Source organism: Phoca vitulina, unplaced genomic scaffold (assembly GCF_004348235.1).
Source record: "Phoca vitulina isolate PV1807 unplaced genomic scaffold, GSC_HSeal_1.0 scaffold40, whole genome shotgun sequence".
Classification (NCBI taxonomy): Eukaryota; Metazoa; Chordata; class Mammalia; order Carnivora; family Phocidae; genus Phoca; species Phoca vitulina.
The window spans coordinates 25,050,218-25,061,759 of NW_022589743.1; the positions used below are offsets into that span (position 1 = coordinate 25,050,218).

The 11,542-nt window shown below is 53.6% G+C and overlaps 1 protein-coding gene across 1 annotated transcript in view; it reads right to left on the bottom strand.

The window, feature by feature from the left end:
• Positions 1–10,908: 10,908 nt before the first annotated feature.
• CCDC92B (coiled-coil domain containing 92B) overlaps positions 10,909–11,542 on the bottom strand; it is a 16,080-nt gene continuing 15,446 nt past the window's right edge. Inside the window, exon 4 of the mRNA XM_032429083.1 lies at positions 10,909–11,498. Coding sequence (XP_032284974.1) covers positions 10,909–11,498 — 590 coding nt within the window. The remainder of the gene's footprint in view (positions 11,499–11,542) is intronic.

Below are 11,542 nucleotides of genomic sequence, written 5' to 3' on the forward strand. Positions count from 1 at the left end.
GGTGTCAGTGTGACCCACAGCACCCTCCTTACCAGGCTCGAAAGGGTGGAGCTGGGGGGGGGCGTCTAGCTTCTTGAGGAAGGGGTGCAGGGCAGCTAAAGGGGATGCAGTGTCAGAAATGGAGCCACCAAACTTTGCTGTGAGCTACAACCTGCTTCTCCCACCAGTGGCCTCGACAGCCCCCCCCCCAGATGGGTCCTTACTTCCAGGCTGGCACATTATCCCCATTTTTCAGTGAAGGAAGCTGAGACCAAAGTCACACAGAGAGCAAGAACTAGAGCTGAGTCAAGCTAAATCCACAGCCTGGACACTTTCCAGTCGTTCATTATTTTAGAAGTCTGGGTTTTGGTGGGGACTGAGAAGTGAGGTCAGAGAGAATGCTGCCCAGGTGACATTTTGCAGGTCTTGCCAGTGAGCTGACATTCCCCAGGCAGAGAGAGTAGGGAGGGTCTTTCATGCACAGGCCTGGGAATCGGGTAAGGCCTATTCCTGACATCTGCCAGGATCTGAATGGGAATTGGGAAGCTGAAACTGCAGAGGTGGGCTGGGGCGGGCCCTAGAGCCTCGTAAAAATTGCAAAGAAAAGCGGACTTTGTCCTGGAGTACAGGTGCTGGGAAGAGGAGCTAGTGAAAGTCTTTAAGCATTTAAGCAGGAGGAAGAGAGGTGAGAAATGCTCTGACTGGGGGGCGCCTGGGTGGCTCAGTCGTTAAGCATCTGCCTTCCACTTCGGTCATGATCCCAGAGTCCTGGGATCAAGGCTCGAATCAGGCTCCTTGCTCCGCAGGAAGCCTGTTCTCCCTCTCCCACTCCCCCTGTTTGTGTTCCCTCTCTCACTGTGTCTCTGTCAAAAAAATAAATAAAATTAAAAAAAAAAAAATGCTCTGACTGCTGTGTGGGGGATAAGGGGACGCTGAACTAGACTAGGGGCAGATGAGTTTGGACCATTGCACAAGAAGCCTGGAAATAAAAAAAGACCTGACTACTGGGTGTATAAGGAAGGCAGGCAGTCAGGAAAGTGTATAAACCTAATACTTGATTAGGTTGGAAATCTGCATCCTGCAACCTCTACCTTGTCTTTTTTTGTAACCTTGAGCAAGTCACTTTACTTCCACTCCACTAAATCTCAGGAGCTTCATCTGTCAAATAAAAACACCCATCTGCCTAGCCTCTCACCTAGCTGTTGTGAGGAGATAGTGGTCATCAAAGTACTTTAGATAGTGTGAAACTCGGTGTGATCTCAGTCTTTCTAGCACAGCTTGCAAAAAGCTCAGTGCTGCAGGAAGATCAGAGATATCAGACCCAGTCCCTGCCAGGAGAAGTTTCAATCTGGTGGATGAAGTGAAATGCACACAGCAACTTCATGTCCACGGCTACAGAATAAAAGTCTTTAAAGATGGCTGTTTTAAGTGTGCAGGGAGGCAGCAGGGAGGGCTTCTGGAAAGAGGTGGCTCTGAACTGAGCTTCAAAGGGTAAGAATGATTTTAATGAGCAAGTCAGAGGAATTATATGGGCAGACACAGAAGGAAGGACTCTGGGAATTTATTCACTCACTTATTTATTTTTTAAATATTTTAATTTTACCTATAATTTTAAATAGGTAACACATTCATATGCTTCAAACTTCACAAAGTACAAAAGGGTATACGGTGAAATCCCTCACCTGCCCCCAGCCACCTAGGTTCCCTCCCCAGATCACCAACGTTACCAGTTCTTTTATACTCTTTGCATATAAGAGTGTGTATAAATATTTTTCCCCTTTCGTTACACAAATGTCAACACACTGTACCTGCTATTCCTTACCCTGATTTTTTTTTCTTTTAAGATTTTATTTATTTATTTGAAAGAGAGCACAAGCAGAGGGAGAAGTAGGCTTCTGATGAGCAGGGAGCCTGATGTGATGCGGGGCTGGATCCTAGGGTCCCGGGATCATGAGCTGAGCCGAAGGCAGACACTTAACCACCTGAGCCACCCAGGCGCCCCTCCCCTGATATTTTACTTAACAATACATTCTGGAGATTGTTACCTATCAGTACACAAAGAGCTTTCTCATTCCGTTTTATGGCTGGATTATATTCCATTGTGTGGTGGTACCATAATTCTTTTAACCAGGCTCCTAACGATGGGTATTTTGTATCCATGAAACTCAAGGAATGTGGAGAATTGTACCTAGTCCAATGTAGCTGAAGGTAGAAGCCCCCTCCATGTTGGTAACGTTACTCATAACCAGAAACATAGCTGAGTTTTTTTTTTTTTAAGATTTTATTTATTTATTTGAGAGAGAGAGAGAGAAACAGCATGAGAGGGGAGAGGGTCAGAGAGAGAAGCAGACTCCCCGTTAAGCCGGGAGCCCGATGTGGGACTCGATTCCAGGACTCCGGGATCCTGACCTGAGTTGAAGGCAGTCGCTTAACCAACTGAGCCACCCAGGCGCCCGAAACATAGCTGAGTTTTTTCTTTTTTTTTTAATTCTTATTTATTTATTTGACACAGAGAGAGAGAGAGAGACAGCGAGAGAGGGAACACAAGCAGGGGGAGTGGGAGAGGGAGAAGCAGGCTCCTGGCTGAGCAGGGAGCCCGACGTGGGGCTCGATTCCAGGACCCTGAGATCATGACCTGAGCCGAAGGCAGACGCTTAACGACTGAGCCACCCAGGCGCCCCGACATAGCTGAGTTTTAACACTAGGAGCAGCAAGCCTGGTAACAGGGAAACAGATACACACAAAGAGCGTCATCCTCTGGCCACTTTCTCTGTAGTCTGGTGGTCTGACCTCCAGTAACATATTAAGCAGACAGTTTTTTGCTTTCAAGCTGCCTCCACCAATGTCTCCTCATCATGGTCTTTAAAAAAGAGAGAGAGAGATTCTATTTATTTGAGAGAGAGAGAGTACCAGCAGAGGAGAAGGAGGGGAGGAGCAGGGGAGGAGCAGGGAAGGGACAGGGGGAGAGGGAGAAGCAGGCTCCCCACTGAGCAGGGAGCCTGATGAGGGACTTGATGGGGGGGCTCCATGCGGGGATCCAGGACCCCAAGATCATGACCTGAGCCCAAGGCAGTTGCTTAGCCAACTGAGCCACCGAGGTGCCCCTCTTCATCATGGTCTTAAGAGCAACTACAAACACCACTTTCCACAACTATTCCCACCAGTGCCTGTACATTGTGCCATGGATAAGGTGACTATGTCCGCCAAAGCAAGACACTTTTGAAAGCGGACACTAATTAATAATGGCATTGGGATAACGGGCATAAACTGAGTCTGTTTTGGCCATGCTGGCATGTCTGGTTCTCAGGTGAGAACTCAGGTGGCTGCTAGACTGGGGTCTTCTTCTTCTTCTTCTTCTTCTTCTTTTTTTTTAAGATTTTATTTATTTATTTGACAGAGAGAGAGATAGCGAGAGCAGGAACACAAGCAGGGGGAGTGGGAGAGGGAGAAGCAGGCTTCCTGCCGAGCAGGGAGCCCGATGTGGGACTCGATGTGGGACTCGATCCCAGGACCCTGGGACCATGACCTGAACCGAAGGCAGACACTTAACGACTGAGCCACCCAGGCGCCCCTCTTCTTCTTCTTCTTTTTTAAGATTTTATTTACTCATTTGACAGAGAGAGAGAGAGAGAGAGAGAGCACAAGAGGGGGGAGCGGCAGGCAGAGGGAGAGGGAGAAGGAGACTCCCCGCGGAGCAGAGAGCCCGACCCTGGGATCATGACCTGAGCTGAAGGCAGAGGCTTAACCGACTGAGCCCCCCAGGTGCCCCTAGACTGGGGGACTTCTTAAAAGCAAGGGCCATACCTTATTTATCTGGGAATCCCCGGCATCTTCCCAAAGCCTGAAGCATAGTAGGTGCTTCATGCACATTTGCTGGTTGAATGGATGAATCACATGTATAGAGTACCAAGCAGTCCTTTTGAGGGCTCCACAGGATGCTAAGGAGGGAGTGTTGCTAGCAACGCAGGGTTTCACCTTTGATCCCCATCATTATTTATAATATGTGGGCTTTCCTTATAGATATCCCTTTTGTGAACTGTATGCTTTGACTCTTGTATCCAGAGCTTCAGATCATTTCCACAACGCCTGGCTGAGACCCAGGCTGACCTTGGAGAGGTACCAGTCTGTACCCTACCCTGGCCCTTTCTCTCCTATCCTCTTCATGGTCGGGAGCTGAGTGCCTACTGGTCAGCATGGGTGCTTGCGACCAATTTGTCCGTGGGCCTACTGACTAACCAGTCCCAGCAGCCTCAAAACCTGCAACTTAGCTTCCATAGATCCTCTTCCCCTTTCCCTAGCAGGCTCCTGTTACATGCTTCCCAACCTCAGGGCTGCCCTGGTGACACTCCTGAGCATCTCAATTTTCCCATCTTTAGGGCTCCTGGGTAAAGATGCTAATGAAGTATGAAGGGAGGTTTATCAAGGCTGAGACCTAGCCTACATAATTAGCCTATTTAAAGCCTCCCACCTCCCTAATAAGTGTTAGGATGAATACACCCACTCAGTTGGGCATTCCTATTCCCCCCTGCTTTTCAGAGTTCTCAAGGATTTGGAGAGGTGAGCAGGAACCCAGACTCCTGGATTGCAGGAGGGAGTCCCCCTATCTTACTGGCTTGACTCCAGGGACCCATAAGAGAGGAAATGCTCCATCTCCCTCAACCCCAAACCTGTGTGGGCAGAACTGCCAGGAGGGAAGGAATGACAGTCCTAGAGATGCCCTGGGCCTCAGTCTCCCCATCTGTAAAATGAGGGGGTTGCCTACATGATCTCTGAGTTGTCTGGTGCTGACATTGCATATCTCCACCCTGTACTATGTCTCTGGGCTGGGTTCAGCCAAGCACCCCTTGAGGTTTATGAGGGGACCCTAAGGCCAATTCCCCCTGTCTCTTCCCCTTCTCTCCTTTTTCTTGAATTGAACATGGGACCCCAGAGTCTTGGGCGGATCTTTATCTGGGGCTGGGCCTTCCCTCTCCTAGCTGCCCCAGGAGATAAAAGATGATGGACAAGCAGAAGCCTGGGCCATACTTCTCAGAATGGGAATTGCTACAGGTCTGGTCCTTGCCCATCCTGGGCTCAAATCTGATCCCCAGAGGCTGGAGCAAGAAGCTGAGATGGGGCAGTTCAGGCCTGCCCGCTCCACCTGGATATCCCAGGTAGGAATCAATACACGTGACTTCAAGTCCAGCTCCATCCCTGACTCCTTCACTACAACTTCCTTACTTACCTTGAGTAAGTCACTTCTCTTTTCTTGATGCCAACTTCCCGGGGAGGAGCGTCACAGGCCAGGTGTAAAAGCTATCCCAGGTCTATAGTCAAGCTCAGATATCACTGTATGTGTTAAACTCCTCTTTAGTCTTGGCTAGAAGTGGTTATCCCCTCCCTAGAGCTCTGCAAATATTGTATTTAATGTCATTTATTGGTTGGGGTCCACTTGTTTTCCCCCCACTGATTGTTCTTGGACATCATCATGACTCTTGGGATTAGCAAGACAGTGAAACCGAACTTAAAATGGCTTTAAAAAGTATGTCATAGATTGAGAAGACTAAGGAAAGATAACTAAATGCAATGGAATCCTGGAGAGAACACCTGGAACAGAAAAAGGGAATGGGTGGGAAAACTGGTGAAATTCAAATGAGGTCTGTGGCTTAGTTAATAGTCATGTACCAGTGTCAATTTTTTGGTTTTAATTGTACCACAATAAAGTAAGATGTTTATATAAGGGGAAGCTGGGTAAAGGGTATACCGGAACTCTGTATTATTATTTTTTTAAAGATTTTTATTATTTATTTATTTGAGAGAGAGTGAGAGAGGGAGAGAGATCACAGAGGAAGAGGGAGAAGCAGACTCCCCGCTGAGCAGGGAGCCCGATGTGGGGCTCGATCCCAGGACTCTGAGATCAAGACCTGAGCTGAAGGCAGACGCTTAACTGACTGAGCCACCCAGGAGCCCCAAGGAACTCTGTATTAATTTTGCAACTTTTCTCTAAGTCTAAAATTAGTTCAAAAAAATTAAGTTAGGGGCGCCTGGGTGGCTCAGGTGGTTAAGTGTCTGTCTTTGGCTCAGGTCATGATCCCAGGGTCCTGGGATCGAGCCCCGCATTGGGCTCCTTGCTCAGCGGGGAGCCTGCTTCTCGCTCTGCCTGCCACTCCCCCTGCTTGTGTTCCCTCTCCCTCTCTCTCTCTGACAAATAAATAAATAAAATCTTTTTTAAAAATGCACAAATTAGGGGTGCCTGGGTGGCTCAGTCATTAGGCATCTGCCTTTGGCTCAGGTCAGCATCCCAGAGTCCTGGGATCGAGCCCCGTGTCAGGCTCCCTGCTCAGCGGGAAGCCTGCTTCTCCCTCTCCCACTCCCCCTGCTTGTGTTCCCTCTCTCGCTGTCTCTCTCTCTCTGTCAAATAAATAAATAAAATCTTTAAAAAAAATACACTAATGCTGACCACTTAAAAACAAAAGTATGGGAGGAGAAGGGGGTTTATTGGTCCACATAACTGAGCGGGGCTGGGGTATATGGAATGCAGGCAAAGCTGGATCCAGCAGCTTAATGGTCAGGAATTATCTCCATCTCTCCTGCTTTTGCTTCTGGTGTGATAGCTTCGTATTCAGGCAGCCCTATCTCTTGTGGTGGCAAGCAGCCTGCCAGACTTCTAGGCTGATATTCTGCCATTTTAGCCGCCCAAGAGTTTGTATTTCTCAAAAGTCCTGTTTTGTTCACTGATGTATTCCTAGCCTCCAACTTGGTGTGTTGAATGAGTGGCTCCAGCAAAAGTCCTGAGACTGACTCTCATTGGTTCAGACTGAGTCGTGTGCCCACCTCCAACCCAATCAGTGTGACTTACTTTACCTGGGTCACATGGGTAGAGTCAGCTCCCCACCCCCTCAACACGGACTGAAATAGAAGGGCAGTTCCCCAAAAGGAAACAATGGATCCTAGTATCAGAGGGGTTGCTGGCAAACCAATATGTCCCCCAAATCCTTAGAATGCAGGGCTACTGCTCTTTCTCCTAGAGTCGTCCACAACATAGACCTACACTGAAAATGTATAGGCTTAAATTCTTGTGGGTGCTGGGTGTGCTGAGCTCCTTAATTGCAGCCTCAGCATAACCCTCACTAATGGTATATAAGAATAGGGCTTATTTCTGGGATGCTGGGCTTCTTGCAGCTGGATCAGATGGGCTTGGGGGTCAGGTAAGGGAAACCAGCATGGCCAAAGATGCCAGAACCCCAGGATTCCTTCCTGGCCAAGACAATGGGCAGTTCCAAGCCTGGAGCCCTTCTAGTCTCTCTCTCCCAACCCTAGCCAGGAGCCTCAGATCCAAGGTCTCGTTTGTTCATTTGGATTGGGGTGGCATGGGGAAAGAGTCAGGGCTAGCCTGAACATTGGGACAACTCAGATGAGTGCCTTATGCCTTGTGAGGAATATCCAGTAGAAGACTCCAGAGTCTCAGCTCCCAGTCTCACCCAACCCATCAGCTGACTCCCAAACCACTCTCCATGTCTTCCACATCTTCTTCCACACCTGCAGGAACAGAGGTTGGAGTAGGGCAGAGTGCCCACAGAGAAGAGGTCTGACTTGTGTGTTTTTCAGATATTTTATTAAGAATAAGGCATATGACAGTCACCCCTAAAGCATAGGGCTCTATTTCTGTGGGTGAGTGAGTACACTCTGAAAAGCATTGGATTAAAAAGCACAGCCAACAGAGAATTTGGAGCAGGATCCCTCTGCCCCACCCATGGAGCTCCTGCCAGGTGGTTCGGAAGCCCTGCATGTCCCCCATTCAAGGCTGGCACCTCAGGGAGAGGGTGCTCAGGGATCCCCAGCTCTCTGCACTAAAGAGATGCTGTTCCACACCCTCCTGGCCTCCTTCCTCTCCATTGGGAGACCTCTATTCTGCTGCTGACTTAGGGAAGTGCTACCCCATTTCAGCCCTGGAGTGGTCCCCCAAACTGCAGACCACTGTGGGTGGGATATGGGGGGGCAGGGGTACGGAACCTCATGCTGAATTGCCCACTGGTCCCTGGCTGGCTTCCAGAACAGGGAGGGGTCCCCACCTGCAGCTCTCCTTCCTGGGTCTGTCCACACTTCGGGTGTGGCTGGACCTCCACCTAGGGCAGAGTGTTCTTGTCAACATGCCCCTCCCCCAATGGGGATTTGTGCTGCCGAGAAGAGGGGAGGAGGGGAGAGGAGACACAATCCTTTCTATTACAGTCACCCAGACGTTCCAGGGGCTTATGGGAGGGGGCTCTTTCCTTTGGCAGAGTGGGTCCCCCAGGCCAGAAGAGGGAGAGGGCTGGAGGCTAAGGAATTTGGGGCTCCTGAGGCCAAGGACAGGCTACTGACTCCCAGTCCCATTCTGCTGCACTGAGGGTTCTGTTCCAAATCCCAGGGGCGGGTGGATAGAGGGAAGTCTTTAGTCCTTTATTTCCAGGAGAAGAACGGGGAAGAGGAGTTTGTTAAAACAAAACTGGAAACCTCTATCTGCTTCAGCCCCTCCCCCAGCTTGCTAAGTGGAAGAGGAGGGCGGTTGGCTCATTTCCTTTCCCAGACCCTCAACACCTCCGGTGAGAGTCAGCAAGTCAGCCGCCCCAGCACTCTCAGAACCTTTCATCTGGGGGATCTCCAAGCACCCCACAAATAATTAAGTGTCATTATCGCTGGTCGCTTGGAAGAGGGATAGGAGTTCGGAGGTGCTGACGGGGTCACTTGGGGAGAGGCAGGCGGGCCACCGGAGGCTCCCTGGGGTAGGGGTGTGGTAGAGGCCCCCAGCTAGACACCCTGGGTCCCCAGGAGGGGAGAGGGGAAAAGGGCTATTGCTATAGAGCTGGGGGGAGGCCAGGCGGGCATAGCTATGGCTTTTAGTAGGTGGGTGGGTGGATAAAGTATGTCACCCTCTCTGTCGAAGAATCAACATAACAAAGTCACCCTGTTTACCCCAAAAGTGTGGCTGTGGAAGCTCAGGGTCTGGGTGGGCTGCTGCAGAAAGACACCCTTTCCCTCCTTCCCACACAGTCCTTTGGGCCCCTTCGAGAGAGTGCAGCCAAGAGAGGAGAGAGGTGTCCTCACACAGACACCTCTGGAAGGGAGGCAACAGGACCAGGGGTACAGTGCGTCACACACACCTGAGGGGAGACACGGAGGGCAGAGGCACAGAAATGGGGCGGGAGAGGAGGGTAAGAGGCCAGGGCAGGCAGAGCAAGGACCCCAGGCCACCACCACTGTGGCCCAACTTAGACTGAGAGAGAGAGAACACTGTCCCAAGGGCGTCCACACCTTGGTTGGACACCCGGATGAGGCCTGGTTATTGCTCAGTGGTCTCAGCAGTCCTGAGCGCAGTCAGCTGGGGGAGGACAGCATATTTGTGGGGGCTGGGAGTGTGCTCACTGGTTTTGCTTCTTGCCCGTTGATTTCCCACACCCTCTGACCTACACAGCAAAAGGGAACACGATTGCGGATTCCTCCGATTCATTACAGGGACCATGATGGGAGAAAGGTTCACCACCCCTAGAGATGGACTCTGCTCATCTCCCAGACCCTGGGTGCCACACAGAATGCTTGGCCTCAGCCAGGGCAAGACCTGCCAGGATGCGCTATCCGTGAGTGAGGTAAAGGCCTCTCCCTGCCCCCCACACTCCCTCAGCAGCCCCTGGAAGACCTCACAGGCACTTAGGACTCAATGCAGGACCAACAGAGGAGGCATGGCATGGGGGGAGGGGCTCTAGGGTTTGTCTTTCTAGGGGCTGGGCTTGCGGTGGGGGCCACTTGCTGGACTGGACCCACACTCTGCCTTTGGTCAGAAGAGGGCAGCTGGGGAGAAAGTAGTTAGGAGGTGGGGTGTCCCACTTTCCATTTCACCACTCCCCATCCTAGACAGAAGAGTTACTCTGAGCATAGGCCACTGTCACTTCTGGTAGGACTGGGGGCCTCCCTGGAGGGGACCAGCCTGGGGACTAACCTGTGCTCCTACCTCCTCCCTCAGCAAACTCAAGCCTCTATCCACCACTGCCACTTCCAGGAACCTGGCCCTTTTTCCCACCTCCGGGTGCAGCTGGGCAAAATTAGCACCAATAGACAGGCCTAGGAAAGCTCCCAAGGCAGCCTTCACGTTCCCAGCTACCTCCAGCAGGGGAAGGCAGTTTCTGCCTTTCCAAAGCCTGACGTGGGGGGCGGCTGACTCGGCCGTGTCCCCCTTGCTTCCCTAGCACAGCTCCCAGCCGAAATCCTTAGGTGGGCGTCCTGGGGAAGAACTGAACTGGAGACAGCTTTAGACCAGGTTCTGCCATCGAACCCATTCTGTACTCCTCTCCAGAAGTTCAAACCTCCATCACGTCACACTTTCCCTACCAGGGACACTGGCAGGAAATGCCTTTAAAGAATTGGGTGCTCTCCGGTAAGGACCTATCAGCGGGGTAGGGGTCGGAAAAGCGGCGTCAGAGGAAAAAGGTCCAGCCGCCAGCCCGGAGCCCGAACCTCCCCTCGAAGGCAGGCTTGGCGGGAAGGGCAGCCGTGCGGGAATGGGGGAGGGCCGACAGGGGAGCTGGAAGGCCTAGGGGTGCTAAGTGCCACTGCATTCCTTTCGTAGGCCAGCCCAGCCTTCCCCCTCGCGTCCCGCGATTGACCGCTTTCCCCGGACAGGGCGCGCCCCCCGCTCCCTCCCCTCCCTGCAGCAGATAAGCTTCCGTACTGCGAGTCCTCGCCACAAAAGAAGGTGCACTCTCAGCCCCGCCGAGGAGACCCCTCGGGGCAGGACAATACAAAAAGGCTGGGGCGGTTGGAAGGGGTGGGGGTGGGGGAGCTGGGGCCGCCTCCGCTCGCTCCCTGCAGGAGCGCCGGCTCCCGCGGCCCCCCGGGACCTGCCTGCGCGGGCCTACGCTGCGTCCCTAGCCGGAGGCCGAGCCGGCCTTCCCCACTCCCCGCCCCGCAGCCCCGCGCCTACTCCGGCTCCCCGGGAGCGCTGGGCGGGCTGGGCGCGGCCGGCGGGCCGGCTTGGTCCGGGGGCTCCTGGGGAGGCGGCTGGCGCGGGCTGCGGCCGCTCGGCCGCGGGGGCCTCCGGGCGTAGAGGAAGAGCGCGGGGTCGGGCATGGGGTCGACGTCGTCCAGGGCGCGGGCCGCGCGCTCCCAGGCGGCCCAGTCCCGGCCCGGGCCCTTGGCGGCGGCCTCGGCGGCGGGCGGGCGGCGGACCCGCTGTGCGCGCCGGCGGGGCCGGGGCTCGGCGGCGGCGGCGGCGGGGCCCGGGCGCGGAGTCTGCAGTCTCTGGCGCGCCGCGTGCAGCTGGCAGGAGAGGTAGGCGGCCGCCTCGGTGTGCTTCTGCAGCTCGGTGCCCAGCACGGTGGCACGGTGGCTGCGGCGCCGCAGCTCCTCCAGGAAGCGGCGCTCCTCGGCGCGCAGGCTGCAGCGCAGCGCTGACACCAGCGCCTCGCGCTGCGCCACCTCCCGCCGCAGCTCGGCGTTGGCGGCCGTCCGCGCGGCCAGCTGCGACTCCAGCGCGCGGCACTTGCTCTCCAGCTCCCGGGACGCCGCCTCTGCGGGGGGGGGGGGGGGGGGGGGGGGGGGGGGGGGGGGGGGG